At 36.0% G+C, this 18,032-nt stretch overlaps 1 protein-coding gene across 2 annotated transcripts in view; it reads left to right on the forward strand.

Moving 5' to 3' along the window:
• SDC2 (syndecan 2) overlaps positions 1-17,810 on the forward strand; it is an 81,530-nt gene extending 63,720 nt beyond the window's left edge. Inside the window, exons 2-5 of one of the 2 annotated variants that reach the window (XM_081322163.1) lie at positions 6,773-6,884; positions 10,796-10,935; positions 15,007-15,145; positions 16,600-17,810. In XM_081322163.1, coding sequence (XP_081178289.1) covers positions 6,773-6,884; positions 10,796-10,935; positions 15,007-15,145; positions 16,600-16,763 — 555 coding nt within the window. In that variant the 3' untranslated portion in view covers positions 16,764-17,810. The remainder of the gene's footprint in view (positions 1-6,772; positions 6,885-10,795; positions 10,936-15,006; positions 15,146-16,599) is intronic. The other variant, XM_081322164.1, reaches the window with a different exon arrangement.
• The last annotated feature ends 222 nt before the right edge of the window (positions 17,811-18,032 follow it).

Here is an 18,032-nt window from a genome sequence, read left to right on the forward strand (position 1 = left end):
TGACTACACTTTTTGTCTTTAGCTAGTCATTGAAGACCACCAGCCATGCTTATAATGGGGATTAGAGTCCCATTATATTTGCTGGCCCACAGGTATGGTAACAGCAAACAATTGTGCTATGGGGGATAATGGATGTTGTAATCTTGTATGTCTGGAAGAAATTTTAGCATCTTCAAAAACATTCTGTTTTCTATTCTGTCATTCCTCCCTCCCCCCCGCCCCGATGTGAATGTGTCAAAGATATGTTTAACAGTTCAGATCAAATTTATATAGTTTGATAGATGACCTCACTTTCAAGAACCCCTTTCATCCCACTGTGCAGCATTTTAATGTAATTTCAGATGTTTGAAACTTTTTTATACAGCGGCTTTTTAAAAGATGTAGAATGAAAGTTTACAGCTCTTGCTATATCACTATTTATTCAGCCCTAGGAACATATCCATCATCAGATGCACAATATGTGAATAATATTTCTGTTACTTCCTCACATTATATAGTAACTGTGACAACAAGCCAAACAATATGATAGTAGAATAATTTTGATCTTGGGATCTGGAGGTTTTATTGCCATAGGCAAACGCCAGATTCCTGAACTAATGCTTTTGTAAGTACAAGTATGAATTGTAAATATTGGTTTGCATTTACATAAGGAAGGCAATGAAAATATCCTTCAGTATTTTCAGGCAACATAGAACAATTTTTGTGATAACCCTTTACCATTTCAGAAAATTGGTTGTCCAACCTCTTCTTAAAAACCTCCATCGTTGGCACACCCACAGTTTCTAAAGGGAAGTCATTCAACTGATTAATTGTTTTAACTGTCAGGAAATTTCTCCTTAGTTCTAGGTTGGTTGTCTCCCTGATTAGTTTCCATCCATTGCTTCTTGTCCTGCCTTCAAGTGCTTTGGAGAATAGGTTGACTGCCTCTTCTTTGTGACAGCCCCTTAGATATTGTAACACTGCTATCATGTCACCCCTAGTCCTTTTTTTTCATTAAATTAGACATACCCAATTCCTGCAATTGTTCTTCGTATGTTTTAGCCTCCAGCCCCATAATCATCTTTGTTGCTCTTCTCTGCATTCTTTCTAGAGTCTTAACATCTTTTTTACATTGTGTTGACCAAAGCTGGATGCACTATTCCAAGTGTGGTCTTACCAAGGCATTATAAAGTGTTATTAACACTTCACACGATCTTGATTCTATCCTTCTGTTAATGCAGACTAGGACTGTGTTGGCTTTTTTGGCAGCTGCAGCACACTGCTGGTTCACATTTAAGTGATTGTCCACTATTGAGCCCGGTACCACCTATACCTGTACCTGTGCATGTGGTTTTTCTTGCTTAAATGTAGAACTTTTTCTCATCATTTTGTTAGAAAGGGCACAGTGTTCAAGCCTGTCAAGATCCTTCTGTACCTTGAGCCTGTCTTGAGTTTTGGGTATTCCTGCCAGCTTGGTGTCATCTGCAAATTCCCTCTTCTATCCTCTCATTGATGAAGATATTGAAAAGTAGTGGGCCTAAGACAGAACCTTGGGGTACCTGACTGCATACTTTCCTCAATGTAGAGGATGTGGTTGGTCAGCCAGTTACAAATCCATCTCATGGTGATGCTGTCTAACCCACATTTTTCTATCAAATCAAATAGTAGCTTGCAGTCTACTTTGTCAAATACCTTACTGTATACTATGTCCACTAATTTTGTCACTTTGTCAAAGAATGCAATAAAATTTGTCTGGCATGCTACTCTCCATTCAGAGGGTGAAGCCAGGACATGTTGACACTCTTCTCTTTTCAGCTGTAAATTAAATCTGTGAAGCAAGTCATGGTTCATGAGTTTCATCACCCTGAGCTGATCAATAGACCTGTTTTGGTTCTTTTGTCTGTTGGTGCAGCTGTAATTCTTCTCACAAAGTTGGACTGAGATTGAGTCTTCAAGCCTTGTTTCTGTTGAAGAGAGGAGACTGGTTATTAACTATGATAAAACGAAAGTAATCGCTTTCCCCAAAAGACCTATCATCTGTCATCTCACCTGGAAAATCAGCAATTTTAATACTGACTAGTGTATTTAAATATCTAGATGTTTCTTTTCAAACATCTGGAAAGAACAACAAAAGGCTGTCATTTTACCAAGGGTCACAAATTCTCAAAAGCTATCCTACAGCGCACCAAACTTGGTAACAGTCATTGCCAAAAATATCTGGAGCAAGGACATCTATTGTCTGGTGGGAAGATTTGATATTTTATTATCTCTGTTGTTTTGAAGCTACAGAATCCAAATTCATATTTCTGATATGTTTCTGAGATTGGAAATTGATTTAATTGCTGTAAAGCAGTAGCATCTACAGAGCAGGAGGGGCCAATGATGAAAGTAGCATTATAGCATTGTGAAGCAAGTCATGACACATGTATGTTCAAAAGGGGCAGAACTTACATGATGATGAAAGCAGCACGCTCCTGCACATACCCATGCTGTAGAGATTCAAATGAAACCTTGCTGAAATTTGGGTTCAGATTTGGTTTCACTAGCAGTTTGCAAGGATGTCATCATGGAAGGTAGTTAGTGACCTACATCTAAAATTCTATAGGTTGTCAGCTCAACACTTGATCTTACTTAACCTTGAGAAAGCTTTGTTACAGCTGAAGCAATAGGCCCATGACAATAATATTCAGTATGACATTGGTTCAACTTTTCTCTGAACCAGATAAGCCTGTTTTAAAGACCCTTCTCCTATGCCAAATATATATCTAATATCTTTGATCAGCTCTCAAGAGACCTCTTGCCCTTGTTCATTTTAATGCTTTGCTCTCTCTGTTGCTGGAAAGAAGATTTAGCAGCATTCCTGTACAAGACCAAATTTGCCCGTTTGTTAAGGGAAACACTGTCTTTGTAAATGCCTTGATGATGACTCTATTAACGCCTTTATTAAGCTATAGCATAGTCACTGAGAGGAGGAGAATACTCTCATTTTAGCTACCAGGTCATCTGAAATTCAAAGAAAGCTTGCTAAATTCTTTTCAATCGTGACTCCTGTTTATTGTAGCATAACATTTATGATGACCAAGATACCCATAAAGGCTGTTTAATGCTATGATAACGAATAGACCTGTATTTTCAATGCATTTTTTTCATACACAATCTGTCATTTTGCTCATTTCTTGGTTTTGACAGTAAATCAATAAAACTTCAGTAACTATATCAAATAATAACAGAAAGGCCAGCCCTAATGGATATTGTGTTTAGAGCTTTTAGATAGTTTCACAGGGAGCACAGTTATTGTAAAAGCAAATGGCAAACCACTCTTTGATGTTGCCAAGAAAAAATCATGGATCTTTCCCATGTAGCCATTAGGAATCAACTTATCTTGATGAAGTCTTTATCTTTTTTTACTGGATGAAAACAGATGCACATACACTGCATAGAGCTGCATTCCCAATAAGTACTGCATTCCTTCTAGCCTTTACTGAAACAATGAATAAATTCAGTTTCCTCAAACTGATGATCCCCCAGGTTTGTGGAATTCTATTTATCTTCCTTTAGCTAGCAATTGCTGGAAATGCTAGAAATCCATAGGGTACCATCATGGGGAGTGATAGTGTCTATCAATAGGCAACCTTTTTTGTGCATTAACAGGAATAGTTGGGATTTTTGAGGGTGTTTTTGAAGAATGGTTGCCATGAGCTTATATATTTGTGAGCTAACTGCCATGGTGGTCATGGAAACTTTAAAGCCAGAGAAAGCAAATGGTGATTTTTTTTCTCTCTACTTATTATTTATTATGATTCCCCAGCTTACCTTTGCCCTTATGAGTAGGTGGACACATTTTCAAACAAAAAAAAATACATTGTTTTCATTTCTAAGAACATTGTATTACTGTGAATAAACATCCTGTGGATTGGAACTGTGCAGAAGGCCAGTTTTTCTTTAAAAAAATGTAAGATGGTGAAAGAAGATGGTGAGCATAGGGAAATGATTGTGAGTGCTTTGGTGCTCATTGGCACATCATTGCCAATTTCTGGGCTAATAGGCTAGAAAAATGTTTTAAGGAACTGCACGTATGAAGTGCTGAATAAGCCCAGAACATGCTGAAGCATCTATACAGTTTGCTACTTTCCACTGTTGTTGTTTTTTTGCTAACACAGAATGTTGAATACATTATATATATCTATTTTTTTTCTTGTCAAGACAGCAAATGAGAGCCATGATATCAGTTAAGAGTTGTTAAGGAAAGGACATCAGTCTTAATCCCTTAAAGTGCAGATGTTCCTAAGTCTGGACAAGAACTCAGCATCATTTAAAACACAAGTAAAGATATATCCAATGTCCAAAGACACAGTCTCTTTCAGTCAGTCAGTCAGTTTCACAAAAAACAATTTGAGAAAGGAAACAATGAAGTTTAATTTGATTTTTGAGCACCATTCAGCCTTTGGTGCTGAATGGACTTTTTCAGGCTGATATTCTAGGTCACTGAAAACTTCATTGTAGAAAGAATGCTTAATAAAACTTATTGAGTCCTGAGGCAGATTCTTCCAAGACTCAATCCTTTATTAGATGTTACTCCCTTGACACTGAAGAATCTTGCTTGCTGACAGAAAAGTGCATATGGCTTACAGTGCCATTATTTATACATTTACACAGACTTTTAAATAGATCTATTTAGAAATGAAATCTTATCAAAACTGTTTACATTTTTAGCAAAATGATGTTTTATATGCATTGATTTTTTGCTATAATTCTGAAGACACATTATATATATTATACAAATATCAAGTAAGAAGTAGTATTGAAAGTGAACAGGAATGGAAAACCATTTCAGGAAATAAGTATTTCATATCAAAAAGCATCCTGAGAGTTATAATCTCTATAAAGATTCTGAGAATTCTTATATCTCTAAATCTTTTATTGAATTAGATATCACACAAGGAAATAGCTATGAGTCTATTATGTAGATACATGAATACTGGTATGGCAGAATACACATTTTTTATAGTTGGTTTGCCCTATTTCTTCTCTAGTTATTATGAAATGAAGATTATAATACTTCTATTCACTTAAATATGATACCTGAACAGGGAAGGGAAGCAATTGCCATCCTACAGACTTTATTCTTCTGGAAACTTAACACCAGAGAGTATCACTGAATATAGGCCTATCAGGAAATAGTTTCAGTAGAAATACATTTTGAAATGTGTTGATGTCTGGTAATAGGGTAGCTATTTCCAGATGTTCTGCATTCAGCAGATATTTGAGATGAAGCAACCTGTATTTAGTGCTTAGTGGACACTAATGTATTGCACATCCATTTAGATTTATTCTTGTTTATTCAATATTTAACTGAGCACCAAAGATCACTGACTTATAATATGTGAAGAATTTAGGTCAGAGGATTTTTCAGCATTATACTCTAAGAATATCAGTATAAGTGGGATAATAATGGCTGGATGGGAATGCAATCCCTGATTAAGTGTGCTGAACAGAGTTTCTGCAGCTTTTTTGTGAGTCTAATACTAAATGCTCCAGAATGAAGCCTATACAAACTGTTTTGGAAGTAAATCCTGCTAAATTTGGTTGGATTTTTCTTCTGAGGTACGTATCATATTACGGTATATACTAAGCGTATTTGCCTTGATTTAAGCTTTTTAAAAGTCATATTTGTTGCATACTTTTCCTTTTAAGTTATGTATCATATTATATAGTAAGCATGTTTGCCTTGATTTAAGCTTTTTAAAATCATATTTTTGTACTCTTTTATACATTGAGCTTGAAAGTAATACGAATAAACTACATTTAAGTCATCAATTATTTGCATTCAAGAGCAGCAGCTTTCCATGTCTTTTATTAAAGAGACAGAACAATGATTACCATCTGGCAGTCTTGGAAATGTACTGCCCCTTTAAAATGGTTTGAAGAGAATTCGTATTAGGAGCTTGACTGTTTTGGAAAGCTTGTGTAGGACTCCTAATATTACATTCATTGTAATGAATGGTGGGCTGCATATCTGTGTGCTTGTACATATACATATTTACCTTTTTATTTGATTAGTCACATGATTGGAATGGCAGGCGAAATATTAGCCAGAGATAATCCACCCCAGTTATCTGTAACTGGGATCAACAAACACCTGTTTTCTTGAGCAGCTGGAAAATAGCTTAGTTTATCCTGATCTTGAAACAAACATTGCCTTCTTGCCCCCACGTTGATACAGCTGAAGCTTGATAGACTATGATTCTTCTTCTGGAGCCCTAAATTGAAATCCTAACCCTAGATTTTTGCTTGTCCATACTGTGTTCACTCATTTATCTGTGAGTTGTCATATAAAAGGAAAATGAGAAATCTCTTATCTCCTTTTTCTAATACATGGATCACGTCAGCAACTATCAATTTGCAGCATTGGGAATATTCTCCTGGAAGTATGATGTATAGGTATCCAAAGAGATGGAGGAGTTTGGGGTCTTTCTCACTTTTAATGTAACTTTTAATGCCCTCTTAAAGCCAAAGAAATATAAACTTTTATGCTTCAACAAAGTCATTAAGCTCAAATATGACAGTTTATGAATCCTCCATTTTTTCTTGTCTAGCTGTTGGGTAAACCGTTTCAACACTTACTGGCACCATTTTAAAAGTTGATATTTTAAAATAATTTGCCACTATCTTTTTTGTCGCAATTGCTTCCTCCATTCTAATATTGATTTAGCAAGGTATCTCTAAATTAGTTTGGTTGTTTTTGTAACGTGGCAGTGAATTAATGATGCATTTGTTTTATATTCATTTCCAGAGAGCAGATCTGACCTCTGATAAAGACTTATACCTTGACAATAGCTCTGTTGAGGAAGCATCGGGAGTCTACCCATTTGATGATGATGATTATATTTCTGGATCGGGCTCTGGTAAGTCAATAGTCTATAAGAAAAAAGGAATATGAATCACATAACATGTTGCATGATAGAATTTATTCAGTCCTTAGCAATGCTAGGTTTTTGAGTTTTTCCCCCCAAAATAGGAAAGTAGGAAAGTTTGGTCATCTCACTTGCCGTCCTCATTAGGACAGCCAGTTTTCGGAGAACTAAAGAATCACATGTTTCTTGTGATTCTAAAGTTAGCTGGGAATGTCTCTTTAACCCTAGTATTCCACCACTCTACAGTGTGGAATTGCAGATTGAAATTAAGTCAGTATCCCAATTTTGCACCTGAAAGCTGCTCCAAACTTTGGTTGCACTCAAAACCAAAGCAAACTACAGCTAGTCCTCCATTTATAACCATTTGTTTAGTGACTATTCAAAGTTATTACGGTACTGGAAAAAGGTTTATAACCAGTTTCCATACTTATGACTGTTGCAGCATCCTGTGGTCACATGACCAAAATCTGGGCACTTGGCAACTGGCATGTAGTTATGACAGTTGCGCTGGCCCAGAATCATATAATCACCATTTATGATCTTCCCAATCAATGGGGGAAGCCACATTTAATGGCTGCATGATTCACTTAGCAACTGCAGTGATTTTTTTAACAACTGTGGCATAAAAGAGTTGTAAATTGGGGCAAAACTCATTTAACAACTGCCTTGCTTAGCAACAGAAACTTTCTCGTAAGTTGAGACTACCTACAATGTGTTTTTATTTCTTCAAATCAGATTTGAAGACAAAAGATACAGACTTCTGTGTGGGTTTGCTGTATACCCAATAGATACTTCAAGACATAGCCAGCAAAGCAACCTTTGACTGGCTTTCTCTTCCAGCTGTTAGCTCTAGAGAAGAGTGAAGTATGAGCTGTCAAAGCAGATGGTAGTGACTAGACAGAACAGTAATCTGACTCAGTAATGCACAACTTTCCCTATATGTATCATCATGGCTGGTATTTATGTCTTCCTAACGGGTTGTAATGTGTGAGGCAACATTTAGTCAATATGTACATAATATACCTAATTCATAAACTGTAGAAAATTCAGGGAACAACTTATACATGTGTAGGGGTGTTTGTGTGTGTGTGTGTATATGTGTATTTATTAATTAGAAGTACAACCTGAAACATAGATAGCATATATTCCTTCCTACATCTGTTTTCCCTCAACAACAGTCCTGTGACTTCAGTTAAATTGAAAGACGGTGATTGGCTGAAGGTCACCCCAAAAACTTCTTTGAATAAGTTTGATTCCATTCTTCTAATCTGATATCAAAAGTGCTATGTAGTGATGCTGTTTATATGAGAAGCACAATTTTTTAAAAAAACAAAAACTCATAAGAATGATTTTACAGGCACATTGGATGAAATTACATGGATCCTATGGAATGGATTTGGGGAAAGGAGCTCTGTTCATTGGTTCAGATAATATGAATGCACAGAAGTGAGGGCTAAAGAGAAGGATTTATGACTGACCCAAAGCCAGCTAGTTACTTTGGGTCCATCACTCACTCTCAGCCGAGGGTCGTTGTTGTGGGAAAAATAGGAGTATTTATTTATTTATTTTATTTATTTTATTTTAATTCCATTTATATCCCGCCCTTCTCCGAAGACTCAGGGCGGCTTACAAGCTTAGCAGTAGCCTTCATTCTATGTATATGCCTGCTTATTAGGGCTTTCGCCGCCCCCCCAAGCGGCATTATTACAAAGTCAGCTTAATTGCCCCCAACAATCTGGGTCCTCATTTTACCTACCTCGGAAGGATGGAAGGCTGAGTCAACCTTGAGCCTGGTGGGATGCGAACCTGCACTAATTGCAGGCAGCTGGTGTTGGATATGTTCACTGTTTTGAGTTATTTGTAAAAATAATAATGGTGGGATATAGATAGGCAGATGATTGGTAGAGACAGAAGAGAGAATCTAATTTTAGAGTCAACCTGCAGAAACTGAAAATTTAGAAGTTGTTGCTCAGCTAGCACCTATATAATGTTCACTCAGATGACCCTCATATATTCAAATAATTGTCTTTTTAAAAACCACAAATCCTTCTCTTTGGCCCTCACTTCTATGTGTATCTTGAAATGAATCAAAAGCTACAAAACCTAATATTATATCTGTTAGTTTTTAAAATACCACAGCATTCTTGAAATTGGTTTTACTACGTTAGGTCTGGGCTGCCAAAATCCAAATGACCAGTAGATGGCAGCTACCTGTCTTCCTTATCTATTGGCTGTCATCTAGTAGTCATGTCGGTTTTGCAACCCATATCTGATAGTAAAACCAAAACAAGAATTGCTTATGGAAACAATCCAAGTATATAAGAATAAATTGCTGTATATGGAGAGTTCTCTTGTTGGGGAGAAAAATTCAAATTTCAGTTAAACTAACAGTGCAACAACAAAAAATTGCCATAATAAGGCGAAGAGAAAGCAAAACAATACTGAGGTTTAAAATCCAAGGGTTCAACCAATAAGGTTTCTTTAAACCCACTAATAGTTTGTTCATCTCTTAGGTTACTTTACCATAAATAGATATCGACAGTCCCTGATTGGGCAAAGGTATTTTCAGAAATTGAATTTCAAAGCTGCCTTATACTGTATAAAATCAAAGTCTTTGCCTAACAAGACTTTGAAGATAGCTATTAGCTATCTTCCTTTTGAAAATGACAGAAAAGAAATCAAGGCATTATGGATTGGTTCTGAAGGCTGTTTCTGCTTTTATTATTTAAAAATGCACACTTCACTTCTATTTATAAAGATCAAATCAGATTATCACCATTACCACATCATATGCAGCAAAGCTGTTGGTTACAATAACACAATTCCTCTGACTAAAATCATGTATGAAAGTCAAGCACAAGTCTAATAACCCAGTGCAACAAAATGGAGTTAATGCTCCATTTTGGAGTTAAATATGTATACCCAGACAACACATTGTATACTAAGCCCTAAAGATTTTTAATTATAAAAAAATAATAAAATAAGTTTTTAAAAAATGGAGTTAATGCTTTAAGAACCACTAAAAGCAAAAGAAGAACTATATATTAAGCAGCTTTAAGAAAAGTGGCGCCACTTATGACCTCCGGAGCTGATGAAAGAGAAAAATATTTTGTTTTATTTAAGTGATTTTAACTCTGGCTTTCATGTGTCATTTTATTTGCTGCTTTAAATGAGGTATGAGAAATCAGTACTTTTCCAGATGTTGCTAAACATTTTCTATCATCTATCACTTTGGTTATATTCAGGGGCCTGCAGGTTCCCCACATCTGGTCCATATAATGCTTAGATTTCTCTTACAAGGGCCTTTTTAAAGATTTGTCTGCAATACATAAGCAAATGTGCTGTGATCCAGAATTCTCTAAAATTAACATCTAACATAAAATTGTTTAAACAGCCGTATTTATAACAACACGACTGCTTAAATTACTGCAATGCCTCATCTGCCTTTTTCCATATCTACCTTTCTGTGTCATCAGGTGAAAGTGGTTGTCAAGCTATTTATAGTAGAAATACTCAGCATAAGAAGAACCTTTTAGTGTCAATGCCCAGTTGTTGGAATTTATTGCTTATAAAAACTAGCTAAGTTCACTTGCTTGTAACTTTTTTTTAAGATCTTGAAACTCTTGTTTTGTTTTGATTACTTTCAGTTGAGTCTGGAAGATGTGGATTGAAATCTTCATTCTGCAAGAGATCTAAATGTATTTCTACCTTTTCTCATAAATGACCTTACAGATTGTTCTGGGGAAAAAATGCATCTCTGAATGTCTTGGATTTGACATCTAAATGCTTAAAACTATGGTGTCTTTAACAACTTTATTATAACTGTCCTAAGGGAAGCACGCATAACAATAAAAAAGAATTGTATAAAACTAAATTTGCATCTCTTTTTTCATACTCTCTAGGAGATGAAGAAGAAGAGGAAGAAGAAAACCCAATAGTGATGACCACTAGAATGCTTCCAAAGTTGCTGCCAACGAGTGATGCTCCTACGATTGAGAAAACTACACCAAAAATAAAGACCAAGGTACCTACACAAACAAAGGTGTGTGCAAGAGAAGAAGAAGAGAAGAAGATGCTGATTTGGTTGTTTTAAATACTGTAATAAATTTTAGAGATACTACTTGGTTATGTTTTAAGAAGATTTATTAGATTCAGTGCAAAACTGTGGATCAGTTGTAAAGATGACTCTAATTGATATTATAGCAGTGCAGTCTGTTAAGAGGACTATTGGGTTTTGCTCTTCTCTGTTAAAAGTACTGCATGCCTATTAAAGCAGGGCAAATCCTCATATGTGAGTTCCTATAAAGCAGTTTTTTAAAACATTAAAGCAGCAGTATCTTTTTCCAGATTCATGTAGCTACAGTCATATGAATAAATAAAAGCTACATCATTTCCTTCTGTGAAAAAAAAACAAGCTTAACCTTAGCTTTAATACTGGGCAGTGCTTTTGGTAGAACTTCTTATACCACAATTGTCTACCAGTCTCAGAGATAAAGTAGAAATAATTTTTCCCACTACTCCATTGCAGAATTTTTTCAGTTGTGTAATGTTTGGGGAGTTTCCTGCATGCACAGCTTGTGTCAAATTACCCCACAACATCTGGATGGGATTTAAATGTGGGCTTTGACTTGACCATTCCACAAACCTCAATTTCCTTTTTTCAGTCATTCCTTGGTGAATTGTCATTGTCATGTTGCAAGATCTACTTTCAGCTGAGTATCAATCTTCTGACCAATCAATTCACATTATCCTCAAGAACCTTTTGGTACAATGAAGAATCCATAGTGAATTGTATGAGGAGCTGCCCAGGCCTCATGCAGCAAGGCAATCCCAAACCATAACATTTCTACCACCAAACTTTAGTCTTGCCCTGATACTGTTTTTGGATAGCAAAGGCTTCCTCCTGGCACATCTGCTGTGAAAATATAATTTGTATAGCTGCTTACTAATGATAGAATTGTGCACTTTGACTCAATAGTGGGGAAAGCAAACTGTAGGTCATGTGATGAAATGTTGGATTTCTTAGAGACTTCTTTCAACATCTTACATTATGTTCTAAGGCTGAACTTTCTGGGACAGCCAAATTGGCTGCTGTATAAAATCTCCATTTGTAGATGGTTTTCTGGATAGTGGAATTATTTACGTCTAGTTTTTTTGGCAACCTTTTAAATCTCTTCCCAGATTCTTAGGCATCTATAATCTTCTTTTGGAAGATCTCAGACAGCTCTTTTCATCTAAGCATGGTGATATCATACACTTCAACAAGAGCAAACTCACTGAAATGTCGGATGTTTAAATTATACAAGTTCCTCTCAGATAGTCTGTCACCATGTTCTAATCATTTGCACCTGATCTTAAGTTTAGTTATTTGAGATATCATAAATATAGGGATGTACTTACTTTTTCCACATGTGAAAATTGTATCTATATTTATTTAAATTAAATAGTGGATTACAAAATGTAAATAATCGTGATCCTTGTTATATCCCCTTTATTTGTCAATATTGTTGAAATGAATATCAAATATTTGCATGCTGAAATATGTTCAAAAAGTCAAAATTTCAATGGAGTGTACTTTTTCACATGACTGTATTTCAGAAGCATACATACACAACCCCTTTTTTTCCCCTAGTGAGGAGAAATATCTATGCATGCACACAGAAAGAAGAAAAAACAGCTGGGAGTAGCTTCTAAAGCAGCATACAAGTCTGGGATAAGATGTCACTGCTATAACAATATAAAAAGAGTTATTTGGAAATATACCCAGATAGTCCAATACACTTAATTCTAAAAATTTGCATAGCCCACTTACCTTTATTAGACTCCATATTAAGCAAACAATGCTGTTTCCCATTATTTATATCTGTGTTGCTGAAAATTCAGTTGCAAAGAGGAAAAAGGCTTTAATGGAAAGCAGTAGAAGAACATATGGAATTGTTATTTTTTCTCCATTTAGGAACAGGGAGCTCTCATTACTTTGGACAGATTCTTTCCTAGTATCAGATTGTTCTAGTTAAGAATCTTTAACTCCTAAGCTTCAAAATGCTTGTGTCCACTTCAATATACATGTAAAGTCTCCTTTGTCAAGCTCAGTTTCAGATGTCTTTAAAGAAACGTGTATCATGTTTTTGTTTTTTGCTAAAGAAGTGATTTATCGTTGTCTTTTTCCAGGATATTTTTTTCAACTTCTCAATCTAATTTATGTTTCTGAAATTCCTTGGTGTTTTCCCCACAAAGCACAGTTTTGATCTGACCATCCCTAACTTTTCAAGATTAGCCAAGTCTGGCTATGTTATCATTTACATGGGCACATTCAACATACCTATAGGCAAAAAGTTAGAAAGTGGGGTTTCCAGTCTTATAACTTTGCAAAACTAAGTACTAAGAAAGAATGCAGAGGCACTTAAGTCTTGCTTTGTGAAATTGTTTATTTTAAATCAGGGATGAGTTAAAGGAATGGATAATCTTTTAATAGCCAAGATCTGCTTTTTTTTATTTGGGGAGGATGGACTTATACCTCCAGAGTGAGTGAAATCATATAATGTATGTAGATGAAATTGGGACAGGGAGATGTTTTAGAAATGTTATTTTGTTTTTAAACTATGATGTGACTTTTTTGAAGCTAGCATTATAGTCTTGTTTCCCACCTAGAAAATAATAGATAGCTGTCAGTTTTAAACAGTCATGATTAGAGAGATTTCTGAGGGCTACAGAAATGAAATTCAGAAGCTGCATGCTTTGAGAACACAGGTTGTCGACTTCTACTTTTATTATATACTGTATTATAGGATTGTACTCATATGGACTTCTGGAAGGATTTGGGAAGTTTGATTCCTTCTGTATATGAACTGATAATGATTATTAATCTTTCTGTCTGTCTCTGTGTGTGTGTGTGTGTGTGTGTGTGCATGTGCGTACACACACACACACACACACACACATTGGATCCCTCAATTCTGAAAAATGAGTTTATGGCAAAGCAGTTTTGAATAAGAAACTAGAAAAAATATTGCTTTTCATTTTTGAGATTATGCAAACTGGGTGCATTCACATCTGGTTGCTGGACTTGATCAGTGACAAAAAAGGTTGCTTCCCCAAGAGGATGACTTAAGCTAGGGAATGAGCAGAAGCAGTGCAAATCAGTTAGTCTTCCTTTACTTCTAAGCTGCTTTCAGATATACCAAATACGATGTCCTAGATTATTTGGCAGCCATCCCACTCAGTCATCTAGCAAAAAAAAACAACCAACAACTCCTGGTCATTTGTTTTGCCAAGAGTATACTTACTGAAGCTTAAATGGTTACAGACGTTTTCCCATGCAAACAACACAAAGAAAAGTTCCCTCTCCCCCCCCAAATCCTCTGGTTATCAGCAAATGTCCAATCAGGTGCATGTATATTGTCTAGGAAACAGCCATGACAGTAAGTTTGAGGAATTTACTATTACAGCAGCTTCATTCCTTGCTGAAGGAAACTATTCAGCAGATAATGATGTGAACTCTTGTTCTGCCTCATAGTTGTTGCCCATTAAATTGAGTCTTGCCTTATTTTTCATGCTTGAAGCCAAGAACTCAATCATAGTATGATCAACATGCAGATTCTCTGCAGATCTGCTTTTTCTTTCCTCCAACAATTTGCTAAATGGTGCCTGGAGACAGTATTGGGATTGATAGGAGGAGAGCAAACAAGCTGTAGCTTCATGGATAAAATAGAAATACAGTTAACCTTTGAATCTGTGGAAGTACAGTATCTGACCAAGGTTAATTGGAATTGCAGGTATCATGAGGAACCAAATGACTCAATACAATCCTTAGAACTCTATCTGATGTTGAACATTTTAAAAGAAATCGAACAAATCCCCATATTCAGATTACCAGATGAAATATTATCGAACTGTATGATAATATATTTGAACTGTATGATAATATATATTTTATATAGTCTATAAAAAAAAACACGAATTGCAAGAGCAGTTTTGAGACAGTAGTTGAAGCTTCCAGGAAAAGAATGTATTTTCCTGTGCCAAGTAGCAAGCCCTGAAACAGTACTGTAGAAATGTAAGTCCAGAATATTTATTTGTCTGTATTGATTTGGTATTCTTGTTTTTCTCACAGTCACCTGAGGAGATTGATAAAAAAATACTTAAGCCTGATGCAGAAAACAGAAATGCTCAGAATGAGCCAATTGAAGATACTGATGTATTTACTCGGAAACATTCAGAGAACCTTTTTCAGAGAACAGAGGTTCTGGCAGGTAAGGGCCATCTATCAATATGTTTTTAGTTTTAGAAAGAGCATAAAAAGCCTTCAGTTCCTGATGGGTTCTTGCAACCCATTGCTACAGGTTATGCAGTGTGTCTTCCTTACTTGAACAAATTTCCCCTTTTTCCTTTTGCGCCTAAGAAGATAAGGCTGCTTACCCAAAGCTGCTTTTTTTTTTCAAAAGGCAACTGAACTTTCTTTGTAGTCATGCAGTCATACAATATAAATAGCTCCATTCCCCACCAGTTAGTTAGAACTGAAGAAGTTTCTTAGATGAGAAGCAAAATGTTTTCGAAGGGAAAAAACAACAAGAAAGTCCAGTTGCCTTAAACACACACACACACACACACACACACACACACACCTTTGGGACAACCATGATCTGGATCAGGGGTGTCAAACTGTGGCCCGCGGGCCGGCTGCGTCATCCGGAAGCCACGCCTACCCTATTGCCGGCAATGGCAAAACTGTCCCGATATGTTGCGTGACATCGCGAGTTTGACATGTCTGATCTGGATGATAGAGAATCTCCATAGACATAAGGCTGCTACTTTATTTCCTCTTTTCAGAGTGAAGCTACCTTTACTTACATTTGATAGTAGCAAAACACCAAGATGACTTCTTGAATGACAACCTGAGGAAAAACTAAATATTCTTTACCTGTGCAGGACTGTAGCCAAGAGAAAGAGAATCTCAAGTACGAGATTCAAACACATGTTTTAATGTTGCTTTTTAGGCTGCAGTGCTAAACATAAGGTAAAGGTAAAGGTAAAGGTTCCCCCGCACATGCGTGCTAGTCGTTTCCAACTCTAGGGGCCGGTGCTCATCTCCATTTCAAAGCCGAAGAGCCAGCGTTTGTCCGAGGACATCTCCGTGGTCATGTGGCCGGCATGACTAGACGCCAAAGGCGCACGGAACGCTGTTACCTTCCCACCGTAGTGGTCCCTATTTTTCTACTTGCATTTTTACGTGCTTTCGAACTGCTAGGTGGGCAGAAGCTGGGACGAGTAACAGGCGCTCACTCTGTTACGCGGCACTCGGGATTCGACCCGTCAAACTGCCGACCTTCTGATCGACAAGCTCAGCGTCCTAACCCACTGAGCCACCGTGTCCCTTGTGCTAAACATACCCACCCAAAAATAAATCATTTTGAACTTGGCAGGACTTAAATGTAATGATGATTAGCACTGAGCTGTCAGGAAACATTGGATACTCTTCTCCCCAGAAAATACTGTGATCTCCCTCCCCATCCCCCTGTCCCCATTAATTTATGATCTGAGCTGCTGAATTCAAGGACATATTAATTTTAAGTTGTTGCAGTCCTTCATGTTCTTGTTACAACAAAGCACTTGCAAAAAGTCAAATTCCTGTTTTCTCTCACGAATAGACTTTGCATGTTTAAAAGTAACTTCATCAGTGGAGCTTTTTTTTTCTTCTTGTTTACAGCTGTTATTGCTGGTGGAATCATTGGCTTTCTATTTGCAATCTTCCTTATCCTGCTCTTGGTGTACCGCATGAGAAAGAAGGACGAGGGGAGTTACGACCTCGGGGAGCGTAAACCCTCCAGCGCTGCCTACCAGAAGGCACCCACTAAAGAGTTTTATGCATAAAACTCTAAACGTAGTGTCTCTATTTCAGAGATCACTGAACTTTTTAAATAAAGCTCTTTTTTGCCTAGAATAATGAAGAACTTTTTTTCCATTAAAGAGCCTTTATGGCACCTTTATGATAAAAAAGAGATCCCATTGTATTTAAAACTTTCATGTATTCCTTTAAAAAAATGTAAAATAAGATCTTAACATTTTGCAGTATTCTGTGAATAGCAGTGGCAACATATGATTTTATATAGCCATTGATGTTCACCGAATTATTTACAAAATTTATGCATAAGTGGTAATGATTGTTTTATCTGATGGTTCAATGGAAGTTGTTTAATTTTGTCAGCATGTCTGATGATTCTCACAAATTAGTTTTTATTTCATTAATTTATCTGTTCTCCAAAATTAAAAAATAAAATGCCTTTTTGTAGTTGTCCTAGTGCAATTTGTGTTCATATAATTCAAATAATGGTAACTCTTAGTGTAAATGTATTTTTTCAGCTATGTAAACCTTAACCTCCATTTTGTATAAATTTTACTGTCAGAGAATACATTTTACCTCTGTTTTTTTCCCAGTGGTTTGTGTAGCTTGATTGAAATTTAAAGTGTAAAATTGGACTACTACTGCAAACTATACAGTTACTTCCCTTTACAAAACAAATCTTTATAGGAGATATTTTCAGTAAGCTACTGACAAGCCTACATAAACCCAAAGACTCTTAACAGTATTGCAAGGGGTTGTTGCAAAATTTCTTTGGCCACTTGTTTTTTTATTTTATTAATTGCAATTTGAAGGTACGAGATAAAATTCAAAATGAATCTGAATCCTTTGTTCCTTTTTTTAAGCATTTAAAGTAAATGTCTTTTAAAGCCTTTGAAGTGCCTATGATTCTATGTAACTTGTTGCAGACTGGTGTTAATGAATATATAACATTAAAACAAAGAAATGTTGATATTTTATAAGCACAGACAATTCTAATGGTAACTTTTGTAGTCTTAAATGGATAGACATAAATTGTAATTTGGAAGCATAAACACTACTGAATAAATCATGTGGCCTAATACTGAAATATATTATTTGGGGTTTTTATTTTCATCATCCTGCATATTACAAATAGCACCTTTATGTGACAAAGAGATTTGTGTGAAAATAAGGACCTCAGAAGACCATTAGCAACATTTTGCAGTAGAAAATCAATATTGCCTTGTCAGCACTTAAAGTTTGTAATTCTCTTTTTAACACTGGACAGATTTTAAGTAGTAATTAATAGGTGCCATTTC

This window comes from Vipera berus (assembly GCF_964194415.1).
Source record: "Vipera berus genome assembly, chromosome: 3".
NCBI classification, from domain to species: domain Eukaryota; kingdom Metazoa; phylum Chordata; class Lepidosauria; order Squamata; family Viperidae; genus Vipera; species Vipera berus.